This window comes from Pholcus phalangioides, unplaced genomic scaffold, assembly GCF_987345545.1.
Source record: "Pholcus phalangioides strain wild (caught in Gottingen) unplaced genomic scaffold, Ppha-v1.0 ptg000021l_1, whole genome shotgun sequence".
Classification (NCBI taxonomy): Eukaryota; Metazoa; Arthropoda; class Arachnida; order Araneae; family Pholcidae; genus Pholcus; species Pholcus phalangioides.
Window position 1 is genome coordinate 11,826,331 of NW_028301614.1, and position 20,656 is coordinate 11,846,986.

General features: G+C 34.1%; 1 protein-coding gene across 1 annotated transcript in view; it reads right to left on the bottom strand.

The window, feature by feature from the left end:
* Positions 1-14,004: 14,004 nt before the first annotated feature.
* Positions 14,005-20,656, bottom strand: part of CYLD (ubiquitin carboxyl-terminal hydrolase CYLD) — a 104,249-nt gene continuing 97,597 nt past the window's right edge. Inside the window, exons 15-17 of the mRNA XM_089249100.1 lie at positions 18,554-18,669; positions 15,014-15,230; positions 14,005-14,658 (exon numbers count right to left, since the gene is read on the bottom strand). Of these exons, the coding sequence (XP_089105226.1) occupies positions 14,468-14,658; positions 15,014-15,230; positions 18,554-18,669 (524 nt within the window). The 3' untranslated portion in view covers positions 14,005-14,467. The remainder of the gene's footprint in view (positions 14,659-15,013; positions 15,231-18,553; positions 18,670-20,656) is intronic.

The window sequence follows — 20,656 nt, forward strand, 5'->3', positions numbered from 1 at the left end:
AACTTCATATTTTATATAATATTATTTTTTAACTATATATTTTAGAAGTCAGTGAGGTGTGATAATTGGATATTTGTAGGCCTGTTGCTCTCTATGGTGAGACTTTTTAACGAGCAGATCGGCTCAGATTCGCGGCTTGAAGTTGGGGACCACAAAAAACCAACTTCAGCCAAAAAGCACTGTGGCATCGGTGGGGTTACAGAGGATTAGCTGTTTGTGAAACAAAAGTATTCTCAAAATGGGTGTTTTGGTTTTCTTCATCCAGAGCTGTTTTTCATATTATCCAGAGGTAAGCTGCGCCGTGAATACAATCTGCTCTGCTTGGAGGCAACTTTTGGGTTCTTGTATTTTGGAAATTCTGACGGCGATTGGTCAAAAGTGTGTAAACATGTGTGGGAAAAGAACACACACCTACACTCTAAGAGATGATTATATATTTTAGAGTAAAAATAAAATTTCCCCAGCAAAAAAATAACCTGAAAAGGAGGACAAAAGGATGCTTGAAATGGCATCAAAAAGGAGGACATGCTCTGCTAAAGGAGGACGTCTAATAATCCTATTTTGGCCGTCCCAACTTTTTGACGTGAATAGTCTTTAAAATCGATGTCGGGGGTGGAAGGCAATCGCACCCAAAAGAGCGACAGTGTCTGTCGAAGTAATTTCGTTTTAAAGATGGTATGGAAATTTGTGCCAATACCACTTCGATATTCGCGGCTGCTGGACGTCACGCACACGCGCAAAGTGAACCCATGATTTTCGACTTTCCGGATTCGACACTTGTCCATAAACCAAAGCTGAATTAAAGATCTTGAGCCGATTTGCCATAAACGGGATCATATCTAATTACCCGATCCGAGTGAATCAAGTGTTACTTTGAAGAGGACTGTATGTGTTACAACTTATTTTGGGCAATTCTGTACCTCCAGATATCTGTCCACTAGGATGTGCGGCAGGTGTGGCGGCACCGGGCACCGCAATTTTTGAAGTCCCGCACTCACGGTAAATTTTAGAATTCTTTCACCAACTCCTAAATTATTTCTTGCATTAACTCTGGGGTTTCATCAATTCCGGAATTTTTTCCCGTTGATTATGAATTTTTATCAATTCTGGGGGAATTATTTCTTTCCCTAAAGAGTGTTATTTGTATCCTGTTTTTTTCTGTGTTTCTGAATAAACGAGGGAACAACCTCTTCCCTTCAGTGCACGGCATTAGATGTTGCGGTTTTCTTCTGGAGCTGTTTTTCGGACTCTTTCTCCTCCTATTTAATAGGGCCGCAAGTAGCCGGGTCTGGTGCCCGGGCGTAGGACCAGAGGGCGCACAAATTTCACCCTTTAACCTTTCCTTCAACATTACAAGAGGGCGCCAAAATTCGTGCTTGTCCCAGCCAACACCTTCTAGAGCAGATTGTGTTGCCCCAGCTGACTAAGCATCTAGTTGCGGCCGTTATCCTGGAGCAGCGGTTCTCAACTCTTTTTTGACTCGCGGTGCCCTTTTTGGTGTATAATTTCTATGGCGAAGCCCCATGGGCCTATTTTTATTTATTCATCAGAGTACTGATTTATCTTTATTATTTTTAAAAAATATTTACAATTTTTTTTTTTCCAAATTTACTGGTTTTTTTTATATATTTTACTCAAAAGAGTAAGCAGGGCCGTGATTAGAATAGTATCTGCTGTCCTGCTTGCAACTTTTGAGTTCAGATATGGTTCAGAGTGGGAAAAAAAAATTTCAGAAAAAAAGAAAAGAAAAATAATTACGGAGACCTGAAAACGGTAAATTTTCTAAAACTAAAGAGAACGCTTAAAATAACATCTAAAAGGATTATAGACTGACCCTAGTAATGAGAGTGTGGTCTTAAGGTATTTATGTGGTCAGAATTGTCCTTGTGTCATGTTCTTGCTGGTACTGCTATCTGCCTTCTGTATTTTTAAGGTAGTAAATGCTTGAATTTTCATGTTATATCAGTATTGTGTTGTAGGTCTGCCTGCTCTTTTTCGAATGGGAGATGGCTCGCATTCACGCCTCAAAAAGTTAGAGGCATGTGCAGGGCGGTGCTCTCAGGTGGGGAACCCCCCCCCCCCCACCCCTCTGCTAAACCGGCTAACCGAAAATTAAAGAAAAAATATAGAAAGATAATACCTTTCATATGCTATATTAACCAATTTCTGTTAATCCCCCCCTCAAGCCGCTTGTGTTCCTTCCAAAGGTCGATCCTACATACGCCCCTGCTCAGTTGAAAAACAGCAGAAAACCAACTTCAGCCCACCACCATGCGACAATGGTGGTCGGATGAAGTTGGTTTTCAACATATGGTCAACCTACTCGATCTATGTGCTGTGATCATAATATGGTTCATACTTGGTGGGACATTCCCATATTTCTGGCAGTTTAGACTATTTTTTTTAGAAAAACATGTATACAAGGATGACGTCACTCTCCGCTACCATACGAAGGTTTTTTAACAACTGGCTGTTGCGAAGATATATTTCGGAAAGAGAGAAAATTCAGTTGTGAGCTTGGCCTGAGTCTGGTCCGGCCGTCCATGTACGGTCCCTTTCAGTGTACACGAGCTCCAAGGAAAGATTGCGAGATTCGGTGCCTATGTAGTCTAGGGCGTTCAGCCGGAAAGTGAAAGGACGTGGGTTCGATTCCCCGCAGGGGCAGTTGAATTTTCTCTCTTTCCGAAATATATCTTCGCAACAGCCAGTTGTTAAAAAACCTTCGAAAAACATGTATCTCACGTTTTTTTCCCCCCATTTATCAACAAAGCTTGGATATTTTATTTTTTACTGAAATCAAGATCAGTTGAGAGAGGCTGCTAACACGGCCGTCATTTCAACCTTTTCCGGGGAGGGGGGGGGGAAAGCACATGTACTCAATTTTTGTATATATATATATATATACCATTTTTAATGTATTTTCGAAAGCCAGGGGGGCCGTTGCCCCCCTAAATGACGGGCCTGGCTGCTAATGCCTCGACTTCAGTGCGTAACATAAGGAAGGCAGGGTCGTGTCTCCAGTGGTGTAGATGGTAGCACGCTTTCTCAGTATGCAAGAAGGCCTAGGTTCATTGTGTCCTGTCCGAAGACAAGATGACTTTTACTTCTGAGTTCACCTAAGCATAATATCCAGAAAATGTTTCCTTGATTTATCTCTTATGCAGGGTAGTTCACAACTCAACGTACAAACTTTTAAGTGAGTTAAAAAACACAAAAACAAAACAGAAAATCACAAAAAAATATATTACATTTTTTTTTTGTGCGTAACTGGATGGTAAGAACTTCGAGCACTTGTGAAACTTAATATGTACACGTATTGTGTGTCCTCGTGTTAAGTATCACTAAATAAAGAGTTTTTCCAACCATTATTGGCTTGTCATTTCTGCATCTTCGTTTATCCTCCAGCTGATTAGGTTGGGGTTTCGGGTCATATATTCCTGTATGATTGTTTTGTTTTCTCTACCTCCCCTAAAAGTTTGTACGCTGAGATTTGAATCACCCTGTATTTTTGACATGCTCAAAGTGTTTTTTTCATTAAACTTTTTAATTCAATGCAATCGGCAGCAGCAGTGTGCGATGGTAACTTTGTTGAGAAAAATTTCCTGTTTCAATACATTTTTCCCGCGCATTCCATAAAAGGTGCCACCATATAACGGGGAAAATACGTAGTCAAGTATTTTGCAATAGAACAGCTATATAATGCACTGTATTAATTTTTTCAAACAATTCTTTGATGAACTCTCAAAATTTCCTGCTAAAGCTAAGAAATTTCCTACTTAGACAAATTTTGGTCAATTTTTCACACGAATATGGGAAATTTCTCACGAGTTACCATCACTGCAGTACCCCTTCATTTAGTGTGCTAACAGTTTATTGGCAATATCAACCATGATTGGAACATTTTTTTCCACATTTGCAAAATGTTTTGTGTACGTTTTCAGTGAGAATTGATCATTTTTGTAGCGCTATGGTTATTTTCTGCACACGAGGGCTAATTTTAGACTGGGACCTACAATTTATTGCCAATTCTGAACGAGAGGTTGGTGCGCTAACCCCTTGATGGGGGACTTCATGTGGTAGCAATTTTTTCTGCTGTCATGTCGCCGTTTATGTTTTACCCGTGTCAGGAAAGTTTTCTGACAAAGATGAACTGGGTATCAAACTTGCGACACCTCTAAACATCCTTTGGTACTTTGAGCGGATATTTTATTGACCTGGGCTACCATGCCCCAGTGAGAATTGGTAATGCCTCATTCATTCACCATAGAGGAATAGTCATGCCTCATTCATTCACCATAGAGGAATAGTCATGCCTCATTCACCATACGTACAATCCATATTTTTCCTGATGCAATTCGATCAGCTTAGATACATCTATTTCCCAAGAACTATGACCATTTCATTCGAGAAAAATTTGGGACCGTAAACACATGATGGCAATTGTCGCCAAATGAGTTGCTAAATGTCACCAAAAAAAGTTGAGCAAATGCACAACTTTTATTAAGTAAATTACGCTATAGACCAAATTGTGTACATTACAAAATGAGGAGCTCATTTTCAAAAGGGAACATTTTCACTTTTTTTTAATGCACTTTTCAATGCTTTCTGAATCTTTGGGATGAATTCTGTCGGATTATGCAACAGGGTTTATTCAAACGGGAATATATTTTTGGTCGAAATTAATTTATACAATATTGCGTGGCCAACGCCTATACAAGGGAATGCAGTAGTGAAGTTTGACAGAGATGGTTGATGTTACAAAGGAAATCGAAAACTGTTGTACAATCAAAAATGTTTGATGGAAGGTTGTTCTAGTCTGTCACTGTTCGAGGAAAGAAACTAAATTTGAAACAATCTGTGAATGCAACGATGGGTTTCCATTTTTGCAAATCGTTAATTATTTTTGAAAAGTATGAAGTTGGAAAATTGGAAGTGTCGATACAAAAATGGCCATGAAGGATTTTGAAAAGGAAAGATAATCCAGAGATATATCTATGGGTAAAAAGTGGTTGCATATTGAGTTGGTGCTTGAGTTCAGTGACGGAGGCAGAGGATGACCAACAGTTAAGAATGAAGCGGGCGGATTTATTTTGAATAGATTCTAATTTTTTTATGTTTGAGAGAGTATGGTTGTCCCAGATTTCACAGGCATATGAGAGTACAGGAAGGATGTAGGTTTGGAAGCAGAGATGTCTGAGGTGACGGGTGGAGTTTTTGAGGTTCCAACAAAAAAAAAAAAGTTTTTGGAGCCACTTATGAAAGACGTAATCAACAATCACAATGTAAAGTGTGACATTTCTACCAAAAAGGAAACATAACCATCTTGTTTATTCACTTCAGTATTATCTTTCAAAAGGGAACATATTAACGCAGTTGTCCTATTAGTGTTCAGGGATTTTTTTCAAAGCAGCACATTTTTCTGAAGTGCTTTCAAAGTTGAATTCTACAGTAGAACTTCTCGATAATAGACATCCGTGGGACCGAAAATTTTGTCTGCTAACGAGGAATGTCCATTATTGGATAGTAAAATACATTGAGTCCTGTCAACATAATTAAAAGTGGTGTTCGTTGGTGGAGGTTTCACTGTATATCGATCTTGTTTTTTATGTTATTTATGAGAGCATAGGTGCCGAAACTTGGCTGCTGAGTCCCCTCCAAGAATTTCTGAAAAACAATGCAATGCTCCCTCCTTCTCCTGCGTACGTTCTTGAGTCCTGTATATTGACGACCAGTAACTTTCAGCCTCCCCCTAATGTTTCATTTATGTCTGCGCCTCTATACGAGAAAAAAGTAAGGGTACCTTATGGAAGAGTAGGTAAACCTTGCCTAATAATACTTAGAAAAATCCCCAAGGAAAAAAACAAATACAAACATACCAATGAATTTCGACACGCTATGGGCAGAGGATAAAAAATATCATGCTGACTGAGGATCCCACTGAGATTGGTTACCAAAACTTAACTCTATTGGTCAGCGGAAAGAAAAATATACCTCTGTGCAAGTCAAGTGTCGTCACTATAAATGTAGTGTGTCAAAATACATTAGGAGTTTCGAATTTTCCTTGAATTTGCCGGTGATTTTTCTAAGTACCTTACTTGGCTAAGTGAAACCTTCTGGAATCAATGGGCGACATAGAAATTTCCAATTTCTCAGACTTGAGCCAGCCCCAATTTTGATCAAAAGGTAACATTTTCACTAATTTCATTTCATAAAATGGAACATTTCCTAAATTTGAATGTGGATAATTAACTCACTTGAATGTTGATCAAGAAACATAGTATTCAAGTATTCTTGTACCACTCCCTTATGATACCTGTTGGGCTATTTTCTATTTTTGCAGTCCATTCTGGAGAAAAAAGGTTTTTTTTACTTTTACTATAAATTTAGCAAAAGTAGAAATGTTCCCATTTGAAAATAAGCTCTTTAAATAATGACAAAGAAGAAAAATGACAGGATGTCTTTTTTTTTTCTTTTTTTTTAATATTAAGATATATCTATATTTTAGTTATCAAACAGTTTGCATTCCAAATACTGATTCATGTTTCCTACAGCATACAAGGCAATATCGTTATTATTATTATTATCATCATCATCATTTTCTTATGTCCATTCGATCTCTGCACTGATATACCAAAGTACAACAAAAGAAAGTATAAATGAAACATAAATCTGATTGCGGTATAAACTAGTAGGTTTTTATACAACAGCTTTGTCCCAAATACATATCAAACTGAAGGCAGCGGCCGTTAAATCACTCTGATAATAATATACATATGTACAGAGATGTTTCATCATAGACATCTCGTATTATATTATGTAAAAAAACAACAACATAAAAAACATACCATAAAATTATTAAATAGCTCAACATTTTTTTTCTCCTACATACATATATACTCTGTATACATATAATATTTAAAATCTTTTATTCGGTGAAGCAAATATTTTTCTCTTAAAATTACTAAAAGACAAAAACAACTTGTTAATCACAGTATTAATTTGCTTTGGAAGTTTTAAAATTAGATGTTCTTCGAAACAATAACACAGACAATAATTGGAAAAAAAGGGAAACAATTGAAGTTTGAGTTAGCATTGAGTATAAATTTATGGCGGATAAAAAGTCCTGTGAACACCTTTTAAAAATTAATAACAAATCAAACAATTGACATAAAAAGGAGCGGTTCACACTAAAATACTTAGTATGTGGTCTAGCGGTTTTTTTTAACACTATAAAGACCAAAGGTGGTGATTTTCACTGTTTTTGATCTTGCTCATTTTTCATGATGAACCAGATCATTTAGAATGTTGAAATTTCACTACTTTTCCTAAAAATGCTTAAATATTATGTGGTCCAACTATTATAAATTAAAAAAGAAACTCTGCAGAGATATTTTTAGTTATGCCTAGAAGGACCAGCGACATTATATGCACTTTCATAGTCATTGGCATATGCAGGGGGGGGGGGGGGCTCAGACGACTCGTTAATGAGCAACCAATTATAAAATAAAAGTACTAATATGTCCAAAAATGCAGTGATGCAAACCACCAAATCTTATCTGAAAGCCAGTAAGAATTTGAGAATGTGACCATTGTCTTTCTTCATCAATATGTGTAGAAGTATCGAAACAAAATAATACTACCTAAGTAGGTATAATAACAAACGATCGAAAAGAAATTTTATGTGAAGTTCATCAGGGATCCCTTTATATATACATGAAATACGTCCATTGGCATATGCAAAGGGGGATTTTGGGGTTCTAATCTCTCTCAAGCCGAGATTACAGTGTTATTTTGCAGGGAAAAACATAACCCCCCCCCCCGAGAAGAAAATAAAATTGAAAACCTCCTTGAGAAAATTCTGCGTACACCTATGAACACGTTTATATATAAAGTTGCAACATTTTGTGTTTTCTGGGTAAGGAAAAAGAAGAATATTCTTAAATTCATTGAAATATATATTCTAAAAGTGAGGAAAAATTTCTGAAACCATTGAGTTTTGCAACGAAACAAAGATGGCTCGAAAGCATTCCATGCACATATTCATTTCCCAGGATGCGTTTTCCACAACATTCGATGTAGCCTCAAGAAATGCTTGGTTGATTTGTAGAAAGAAAAAATTGGTAAAAATTTCCTTCTTGTTAAAATTAGCTAAAAAAATTACACTTATTTGTTCAGGAATCAGAATTTCGCTAGCGCTACTGTATAAAGGAAAAAGACAGCAGGGTAAAGTCTCATTATGCAATAACAAAGCAAGCGATAAATATTCAATGTGAAAAAATCTGTATGTTGATAATGTGGTTCTAATGTAACGTATTGAAAAGTGGAGAAAGTGTGATGTGTGAAAACAATTACAATTATAATGATTAGAATATATATTTTCTTATCAGTTATGGAACGAGGAACTTTTGGTTAGGTATTAATCTTTTCAAAACTGACCATTACATTTTTTTCTTTTGATCGATTTGTATTTATTGTGTGTCAAAATGGTCTTTAAAAAAGAAAAAAAATGGAGGAAATTAATTAATTAGATACCATTACGTATACCTCAAATCTTAACTTGAAAAAAAAAATCATTAAAACCTATTTAAAACCATTAAAACAATAGGTAAACATAATTACGTGTTTCTGGAGCGATTAGTTGCAACATTTATTTGAGAAAAAACAAAGTTTTTATATTTTATTGCTTACCTATACACATTCATATCTAAATTCAAACATAAAAAAACTTATGAAAATTGAGATGTTATAGTGAAAATCAACCTCTGGTCATTATCACCGGTATCAGTCATCCTAGGTAAAACAAAATATTGGTCCTTCTTAGTGTTAATAAGTTTAAAAATTTCACTCGCAGGTGGTGATGTAAAATGGAAAACTTGATGCAACACAAACAATGCATAATTAATATTTATGACAATTTGCATTACATACATTACACACATACAGTTGAAACTACCATACTTCAACATGTGAGCACCCTTTCACCCATTTATATGTAGCTCAAGCTAAAAAGGGCACTCATATTGAAGGGATAGTTTCATGTCACGCAAATTGTCAGAAACATTAATTATGCACTGTTCATGTTGTATTTTATGTGCTATGTCAAGTTTTATGTTTTACATCACCGCTCGTGAGTGAAATTTTTGAAACTTTTTCCCCCGATTTATTAAAAAACTCTAGACCATAATAAATATTTTAGTGCAAACCGTACCTGTTTATATCAATTGGTTCATTTATCATTAACTTTTAAAATGTGTTCAGGACTTCCACTTTGTATAATTGAAGTGTTAAGTCGAAAAACAGTCTATGCCACTTTTTCAAACTTTAGAGACCTAATCAAAGTTATCCCTGAATGAGGGGAAACACTTTTTTTGGCTGGCTAAAGTGACATAGAAATGCCATCTGCTGGTTTCTTTAAGAACTGACTTGAGGAACATGTAACGGAAGCTATATGGAACGTTATTCAGTCAGAAAGCTGATTTCGTGAAAATGTAACATAGACCATTATTCTTCCGAATGCTTCAATTGTTGAAAATATTCTTGAAAAAAAAAGTGACATTACAACTATTCCAGAGCATTATACATCGATCCATCATTACCTTATCTTGAATCTGAATATTTTCAGCATCTGGCCCAGGCATCTAGTGATAAACATTCTTTTTAAAATTTTTGTTTGTTATAAATTTAGTTTTGACTGAAGTCCATTAAATAAGTATAAAGCATCTTGCTTCTGGATGAGGGTGGGCCCTGGACAAGACAGGAGAAATGGGGGGGGGGGGCGTGGAAAAAATAGTCCAAAGGGGGAGCCTTACGCAAATAAGTCAAGAAACGCTAGTCTAGAAAATAACCATAACAGGCACCACAGGCTGATACAGGTTCTTCGAACATGGGGGGAGCGAATCACCACAGGCGCATATGGGGACGACGACATCCATCTCAGCTCACCCCTATAGCAATAATACAATTTTTCTACTGAAAGATGAAAGAAAGAGGGGTGGACAATCCCCCCCCCCATATTCACCTAAGATGGGTATACATAAATATTGGAGTTCCCTGCGATGTACCTGACAAAATTTGACGACATTCCCTAGAAGCTGTGGTGAATGCTTTGAGAATCACTGTCGTATAGGACCCAATAGAGGAGTGATATCAAGAAAACAGTTTTTTTGGCCTTTAAGCTATGGTTAAAAATAATAAAATTACTGGAAGTTTCACCACCAAGCCAGGCAGATATCTTTGAGGGACAGTACTAACCACTTATCTAAACAACTAAAAAGTATTCAGTCTTGTCGCTGTGATTCCAGCCATGAAAGCTTACATGTCACAATGATATATTGGTTCCAATTTTATTTATGAATCAGCATGTGCTATTAGATAATTCATTAATTAGGACTAGCAATTACAATAAAATTAAAATTTTTTTTGTAGAAGTGTCTACATAGTTATGAAAAGAAAGAATAGAAAAAAAAGTAATTTCACACATAACATTATCATCTTTTCTTGTTAAAACATTAACGGTTCGTGGCAGGAGAGAAGAAAAAAACCCTCAAAATTTTTTTCTAAATGTTAAACAAAAAAAACTTTTTCTTTTCTGTTGCTTTATTTTGCTTCTGAAATAAAATTAAAATATTTATGAACTTGGCCTGTGTATTATAAATTCTAAATGTTGCAACAGATGAGTTAATTACTTATTAGCAAACAGGCATAAAACTATCAGCACATATATAACAATGATCTCAATTTGCAAAAATTCTATATATTGTATTTTTTAACACTTTTTTTTTAAACGATCTATATATATGCACAAAACAATTCCATGTGCATGTAATAGTATTTTTCTTCACCTTTCACATAAACATATTTTTCATTATTTAAACGATCCTCTAAACTACTCACTGATTTTTTCTATACTGTTAATTATCATCAAAATATTTTATTCACACAACACATTTTACACATTCGCTTATCAACTATCCAACTTACTTTAGGAGGGACGGTAAAAAACTTTTCAAAGCTTTCTTTTTAGTTTGTTTTGTAAATTTAAAACCACAGTTTCAAACATCACTTCTCATGTAACATGGTGAATTAAAGTCTTCCATGAAACACTATAAGAAACACCATCATCCAATAAAAACACATTATGCATCATCACTGGTAAATTTTTTAAATAAATGTCTAAATCCTATTTCAAAATGAACAGAATGTTTCGTGGCAGGTTTTGCATCATTTGAAAAAACATATCAGAATTATGATGACATGGCAATTTCCTATTTTAATAACTGTAAGAAATTTTTTTTACAAAAACTGCTTTAAATCACAATGGCAACTGTAAAAGAAGATACTTCTTTCAGCTGCCCTAACTTTTTCTGAGAAAACTCATACTGTGTAACCTTAACTTATCAGAGTTGTTTTTGAGAATCACTTGTGCCATACAAAATCCTGGATCAAATCTCTTTACACAAAACAATAGAAATCTCATTACTTCATGTTCTACATCTCCATAGCATTGATATTCATATAAAAATCAATTAGTGTGAAAATGTTTTTATTTTCATCTTGCACTCTCAAAAATGCTCTTAAAAATCATTGACTTGGGCCAATATTTACTCTTAGGTAGATGTATTTTTAACTTATAACTTAAAAAAAAAAAGACACTTGTTCGTTAAGGTACCACAGTATTTTTACCTGCTGAACTATCCCAGAAAAATGTACAGCCACGATTATGCCACTAAGCCACCCCAGTTTCTAAATAATTATCAGGTAAAACAAATACTTCAAAAAAACTTCAGATCTTTCTATGGATGAACTTTTCAAGCACTTGTGGGAACGATGAACATTTAAAAGAACACAATCAGGCTTAGAAAAATACAAATATCATTTCCCCCCAAGTATTAATGCCATATTTGTTCAATACAGCATATTTTTGTCAATTAAAAAAATTCATTTAAATCATTAACAAATGAAATGGAAGATGTTTTTTGGAATTAACTAATAAAATTTCTTCATGGTTTTGAGGACAATTTAACACATTCGAAATCCATACAAACATGAATGGGAGGAAAAAAATCAAAACTGTATTATCTCTATTGCTAGCATAGCTATTAAATATAAATTTATTGCATCACCTAACAGAGACTATATAACTGTAAAGAGAAGCCTTGTGATTTGTGATTGTAACTCATTCTGGAAATGTGCTAGTAATCCAAAGAATTTGCATATCAAAGAAGAATCATTGGCTCAGTTGTGATCACATAACACTCAGCAAACAATGCATATACACAAATACACAAAGCCTCTTAAAATATTCTTCATTTAGGAGGCTTCTGTATACGTACTACTCATACTACAAGACCTCACTTGTTTATGAAATTAAAATTTCTCACAAATTTTTGCTCATTTTGCAAAACACTCATGTATTAAATTATACAGTCGACATGCCATATAACAACCCCCTTCGTCCCGTGGAAAACGGATGTTATATTGGGAGAGTCGTTCTATGAAAACATTTAGAACTTATCCTACCAGTCATTGTAATGGAATGGTTGCTATAACACGAAGTCGTTATAACGAGCGTTGACTGTATATCTGTTTTACTGTGATTCATTTGATATCACTGAGTATTTCAAATTTTAAACAAAAAAATACAACTGAAGAACAAAAACCATCATATAATAGTGTGTAAGAGAGTAAGTGGTAATACAACATTTAAAAAAAAGAGAAAGAAACCCTTTGAACAAAGGAATCTGCCTCAAAAAATTTTCAATTAGTTGATCAATATTCAATGAATACATGAGTTAGTTATCAGAACTACCTAAGAAACTCTACAATGAAATAAAAAAAATGGCTATAATATCTCTCTCTCATTTCATTACAATCTAAATCCAGAGTCTTGCAATGTCTACATAAAAATAAAATAACACCAATCTCTAAATATTGCTATAAGAAAAGATGAAGCTAAAAACACATTCACAGCTTCCTTTAATTTCTATTAGTTTTTAACATTTATGCGTGTTATTTTCCTCTATACATCATTTTCCTACAGCAGAACCACTGGGTGGGAGATTCTGATACATATATTTGGAACATTCAAGATGATGGTATTTTGACAATTAGCTTTCTTTGACCAGACCTTAAATCTTAAACTATTTGAATACTAAAAGGATAGATGAATAAAAGGATAGATCAGGTAATTATGAGTCTTATGAAAAGAAAATTATTTAAGTTGCAAGGCTATTTTCATACCCAGCTATCAGAAATAAAAGAGAAAATCAAGGCAGATTGCTGAACATTAACGCAAAATATAAACTTCAACAGTTAAGAAAAGATTGAATCTTTTTTGTCATGGCAATAAAATACATTTGCTCTTACAGTAAAAAAAAAGCAACATATTTTACATAAGAAAAATAATGCAATGTTAATGCAGTCCTAACTTGACTCGGTTAAATTATGTAGAGAGTATAGTCTATGTATAAAAAATTTCTATATAAAACAATATTTTTACCAGAACACCCACATTTTCATTAACTTACTCTGAATTCCATATTGAAAATTATTTTTTGATGGAATAAAATCACTTCATTAACTAAAGTTTCGACTGCACATTATACAAAAGTGCTCTATTTTCATGAACTAAGGAAACTTGAAGCAACAAATTTAATTCTTGAATTTAATAAATTTATATCATGAAAACCTTGAATAAAAGAAAGATTAACAGATATGTTGAAGATTTAAGGACCAGCGGTTGATCAAAAAGACATTTTAAACAGAGTATTTTTCCAAGCACAGCAAAACAGATTGATTGAATGCTATGCAATCTCTTGATATTTATTATTTTACCTACTGGAGCTGGTTTTTTTTTTTATGTAAAGAGTTTATTTTTTTAAAGCAGTTTCATTACCTCTTGTCACCATTAATATATTCTTTTATTGAGAGCATTTTACAAGCAATTCTACTTATGGTACAAAATATATGCATCTTGCATCTTTATTTTGAAAACATTTTTTTTTTCAGAAATATATTAAATAAAATAATTATATGAAATTGGCTTCATTACTATTAAAATCTGACATAAATTATATAATTTAAAAATGAATGCATAATGATTAAAAATACTTGATATTAACCAGGAAAATGACTGAAGAAAAATTATTCTGGGTTTTTTTTTCTGCCAAACTATGACTGTGTAGGGTCTCATATTTTTCACTCCGAATCAATAAATTACTTTTAAAAAGGTATAAAAAATTATAGTTCACATAAATGTCTTTCTTTTTCAGTCTTTGGCAGAAGATGTCATAAAATTTTCTTGAATCACAGAACAGGAAAAAAAAAAAAATTTTATAAAGAAATAAATAAGCAAATATAAGAAAGATTCAAATACACACACACATATACGCATATCGAGGACCGGCCTCAGCGAGTCCCACATGGAAGATTCTTTATTCCTTTCGGTGCGATGTCATCTATACCAGTCTCATCTGTAAATCCGCAAGTCTGGACATTGATACATACACATATAAGCATCACACAGAAGTCGCCTTGCTATTTCAGGTAAGACTTTGTCATCTTTTGTTGTTAATAAAAACTGTGTTCCTTCATCTGACAACCACCATCTGAGGTCAGGGAAAGGCACTACTTCAGGTATATTATAGCCATTCTGTTCTCCTGTGTGAGGAAAAACAAAATATTGTTGTTCCACTCTATTTTTACAGCCATTAAATTCATCAAAGTACTCTGAATAACAGTTAATTTATTTAAACTGAATAATTTATTCAACTTTATTCCGAGTGTGTTGGTTTTTATTTCACAGATTTTACGAATTGCATTTTCTATCAAATTAGAATTATTTTTGTTCTACTAATTTGCTGTTAAATGCCTGAATTTAAAAATTCTCTTCCAAAGTGATATTTATCAAGCCACCTATGTACTTTTGTAGCAATTCAAATCATTTATGACCCATGGTGAAAACTAGATTGCCTGCACAAAGCAAAAAAACAGTTATTAATAATAACAAAATCACCTTTTCTGTCAGCCATACTGTCAAAGAAGCACCAGGAAGCATCTGGACCACTACCACATTTGACAAAGCACACATAATGACTTGTTTCAATACACACTACAGCAAAAAGCTCCATGTATATCCTGGGTATTGAAGTATGATCCTTGAGCATACGAAATTCTGGTGAAACTTTCAGTCTCGTGCTTCTGTGTTTCATCCTTTTTTTATGAGTATGACTCTGTGCAAAAAAATAGAATTTGAAAAATAAGAGCTTTTGGAGAAATTTTATTTCAAACCCTACTGCAATCATATAAATCATATAAAAAATATATATTATAAAAATACACATCAATAACAAATAAATTAATTAACCCATTTGCATCATTCGAAATATTGGCCCATATCACCAAAATTTTTTTATTGTATAAAGTTAGAAATAATTCAAAATGACAAAAAGCAGAAAACAAAATGGCATGCACAAAGAATTTATAATGTTACTTAGTTCAATGAAGATATACATTGAAAATAATTTGAAAAATTAAATTTAATAGTTTTATACAGTATGATAGTACTCTAGTGCAGTGGTTCTCAACCTGGGGCCACATGGTCCCCTTGCGGTCCTGGGATATTCTAGGGGGGCCACAGGAGAAATCCAGAAGAAAGGTGATCCAAGACAGGTGGTGAAGGGAGTCATAGAGAGCTGTGAAGAGAAAAAAGCTTTAAAAGTGAAACACGGTTGAAAAAAATATTACTACTTTCAGAATTCATCAGATCCGTTCCGTTCATAGAACCAGGGTCATCTTAACCCTTGGGTCTATGTGGGCATGACCCGGGTCTTCATGTCTATAATGGAGGGAGGGGGACTGCACTATATGGGATCTGGTACTATGATTTTCATCTGTTACTTCCAGCTAAGTATGGAGAGCCACCAGAGCAACGGTTGACGTGTTGGGAGGGTCGATTTATCGTGCATGTTCGTTGGATCATACCGTATTTCGCACAGACTGTTTTTTAACATATAATTTGACTCTTGGGAGAGCTAATAATTCACCATTTTTGAGTCCGTGCCTAGCCAGGATTCCAGAGATTGGTCTGATTTATTAAAATTTCATTCATACATAATAAAAAAATAGAAAGTATCTCAATCTTTGATGAGGGTTGAGGAGGCCTTGGATAGGACCGGGGGGCCACGAGAAAAAAATGTGATCCATAGGGGGCCATGAGCTGAAAAAGGTTAAGAAACACTGCTCTAGTGTTTTGTTCTTATGCATAAAAAACTGGTGCGCATATATGCGCTTTGGTGATAATGGCCAGGAAAATTCCGCGCATATATGCGCTTATGATGCAAATGGGTTAAAAGCACTATTTTTTATGAGCTCAGGAAAATTTTGCATTTCACTAAAATCGTATATTCATGATATGAATGAAATACTACAAATTAATGGTGGTGAATGACAAACTAACTCAGTGGTTCCCAAAGTATAGGTCACAGCCTCCTAGAGTAGCGCTAATGAACTAGGGGGATTGCGAGAGATTAGCCAAAATGAAAATGACAGAAAATAAGAAATTTATTTTTCATAACGTCGGTAAAAGTATGTCAAAACTAACAAATACCTTAACTCATCTGAACAGACACACCCTACATGTATATCATACAGTGTAATTTTAATTTTATACTCTACATGTGCATAGATCAAGTCAATATTTTTACATGGTGATTCAAAAAGAAACATCCTATTCCAAATATTTTATTTATATTAAAAACACAGAATGATGAGTAATAAGTGAATGTATAGGGAAAATGTATACATTTTATATTACAAACAATTAATAATGCTAGTGAAGTTATTTTGATGAGACAGTTAAGTCATTCAAAATTTTGGAAGGGCTCAAAAATATCAGGAAGAGGGAGGGCAGGGATTAAAATTACTGCGGGGAGTACACCAGTACTATTTTTTAACATATAATTTGACTCTTGGGAGAGCTAATAATTCACCATTTTTGAGTCCGTGCCTAGCCAGGATTCCAGAGATATGGGTTAATATAATAGCAAATAATTTTGTATATATATCAAGGGTAGCTGTGATACAAAGAAAATGTTATGAATATTGAAATAATATACAAAATCAACTAAAATTATTCTTTACAAAAAAAGAACCCAAAAACGTTTTTGCACTGGACCCTGCATTTGGTAATGGTGACACAGAGTTTGGTTACCCACTCTGTACCATTATGATATGTAAGATGAACATTCTGTCCTAATTTGCGGCTCTGTTGATGACACCCTTCGCAGAATTCAAAGCTAAAAACAAGTGCGTAGTTTGAAATGTCATAATAAAACTATTCTGCTAATTAAATATCTAAAAATAATTTGATTTAATTTATCACTGATTACGGAAACTAAAATGCATTCATTAATAATGAAATAAAGAATGTCCCGGAAAAAGTGACACAGTCACTTTATGTGGGGGAGGGGTGTCACCCATAAAATTCTTGCCAAAACGGATCATGCTTCAATAAGTTTGGGAACCACTGACTTGACTGAATACCTAGAAATCCATAAACATTTAAAATTATGATATAGCAACTCACTGTTTCTCAATTTGTAGGATAGTGCTGTCTTAATTCATGGGCCTTACCCGGGCACGGCACGGGGCCTCACAAAAATGAGATGTGGTTGAGAGAAAGCATGTAAACTTGCCCGGTAGGGTCTCAGAAAAATCCCTTGGCCCAGGGGCCCATGATGTTCTTAAGACATCCTTGAGGGGCATTTGAATCTTTGAGAGGGGCATTGTGGCAAACTGCTAATAAGAATTTGTACTTGTAAAGAGCTCTGGAAGGAGTTGCAGGTGGGAAAAGTTTGAGAACCACTACAGTAACATCTAGTTATGTCTGAAGACAAAGGAAAAGCATAATATAACTGACAACTCAACAATTGACATCTAAGTTCTAACATTAAATTTATAATGAGGAGTGAACCATCTGAATGTGCACTATAATCCTCAAAGCAGAATATGACAAAAACTGTGATATACGTTGCAAAATAATCAGTATTGCTCCAGAGCAATCTCGGGAAGAATTTTAAAAAAGTATATAGGAATTTTTACAGAAAAAAATTCTAGTGAACTTAAGGCTCATTATAGAACAATGCAAAAAAAATTGCTTTGGGATATAAGAAGTCACTGTATTTTGAACTACAGTAGAAACTCCAAAATATGAACCTCTTGGTACGAGATGAAGAATAAATAATTTTAATCTTAATTTTAAATAGCAAAGAATGAATACAATCGGCTTTACATCATAGAGATATAAAAGCATTTCCGAAAGATGGGGACTTATCAAGAAATTTTATTGAATTTCTGGTGAAAAGTATTACAGCCGATCTTTATTATAGCGACCTATTTATTACAATAACTGTTACAATAATTCTCAAACGTTTTTATATCATGACAATCATATGTTTGTCCTTTTGATATGACAATCATCTGATATAAAAGTCTGCGGGTCATTATAAAAAGTGTCAACTGTAGAAATACTAAATAAAAAACCTTCAGCACAAACCTTTTCTAAGCATTTCTGACAGAATGCAATGCTTTCTAATCCTTCACCAAATTGGCCAAAGCATTCTTTGCACTCAAACTCTGCCACATCCCCACAAATGCAACATTGTCTAGGAGCTTTAAAAAGAAAAGACAACTTACAATCACATCTATATGTATAAAATTGATTTTCTCTCTCTCTAACTGTGTGTGTGTGTGTAAAAGTTTGTCAGAGCTGGGCAAAAATTGTTGGGTAACAATGGTTCGCAAGCCTCAACAATTACTTTTGGAATGTTTACTTTGGTTACTGTCGTTCCCTAGCAATGCGGACATGCATATAGTTTGTCACTTCTGCATTGCTGCCAGTATTATGTATAATAGTTCATGTCATTATAATGGTTTGTCACTTTTTCAATCTCCCCAGTGATTAAAGAAAATCCATGCAGCGCCCGGTATTATAGCTAGTTGCAAATATTTTTCAACAAGTAAACTAAGTTTGAGGTTAATTCAGTTATAACCAACACATTATTTCATTTATTATTTGGGTCAAATCATAAACATTTTAGGCACAAAAAGGTTTTGCATTACTGACCATACACAAGCCCAGTTTGTAATCATTGAAGAACGCTAATACCAGTTTACCCAGAACAGGCATATGGCAATAGCATTCTTGTATAATCTATATTAGTGTTCTTCAACCTTTTTACACCTACAGACAAGTATAAATAGAAATAATGATTTGCAAACTGCAAAAAATTAACAGAAATAAAAAACAAATTTAAAGAAAGCATTTTATACTTGAAATTTGAACATTTTTCAACTGCTATGTAGATCAGGCAAATTTTTTTCCAGACCAGTGGTTTAAGAACACTGATCTTAAATTAACAGTGCATGTTGAAGAGGTGATGCCATCTTTATCCAAAATCAAAAGCAAGAAACTGGCAGATAAAAACATATGTAACTGGATATTTTCATTGAGTGTAACAAGCGCGCAAGGGCTAATTAGATAGGGACCTTCGGTTCATGAACTCTTAAAAAATTCTTTTCTTCCATATCTCCCACTGACAAGTTAGGGAAGGGGGAATTGGCAGCTATATGCTTACACTGTTGTCTTGGCATCATGCTTTTTCAAGTGAAAAAAATAATCATGGGGGGGGGGGGGCGAGAAGTAAGAACAATTATGACAATCGTGAAGTATCATTAAAACATTAAGTGAATGTCATTTATTCACACTGTTTCTGAACTCATTCCACTTATTCCCAGAACATTTTACATGTTCATAAAGAAATTCATACTGTTAATTAAAAATCAGCATCTAGACTGATAGACTGAATGATTAGACTGGATTGTCAAGTCTATCTCTGGAAGCAAAAAAAGTAGCTTGTCGTAAAGTTGATGACCCCTGACCTAAAACAGATACCAGATGCTTCAATGTTATCTAGAGTGAAAATACTGGAAGCTGATTGCATGTGCATGCGTTTTAGAATTAGAATTATTTCTTAACCATGTTGGTGTTGTTTTTGACGTGAATATGTCTTTTAAATCATCTGACGATACTGGGAGCATTTGCATGGAAAAATTCTTCAAATGCTCATCTCAGGAAGTATCCAATGCAAGTCAAAAGTAATGGCATCATTAGATGTACATTGCAAAGGTGCATTCAGTGATATCACTCTAATTTCAATACCTCTTCTCGTCTGGGCACCAGGCTCGCTGGCCTGATTCATAACAAATTGTTTTCTGCTATATCTTAAGCACTTCACAACAAAGATAGAATAGGAAATTGGAATAGCTAATCATTTGTTGGCTATTCCAACAACAAAGCAGATGATAATAACATAATTTCATTATTTCAGTACCTACCACGTGGTTCAAGGCACAAAAAACACATTTGCGTAAAAACTTGTAACCATATCTGACACAGCCTAACCCATTTTTTTTATTCAATTTTATGACAAGTGATTTTTTAAAATCTAATTTTACAAAAAAAAAAAAAAATAGACTTTGGTGCTTCAATTTAAGGGATTTGATTTACAACGCTAATGTATTTTACTAGAAGCTAAGATAAAACAAATAATATATTAATATAGGCAATTAAAATTAAATATAGGAAAAAAAAAGATGG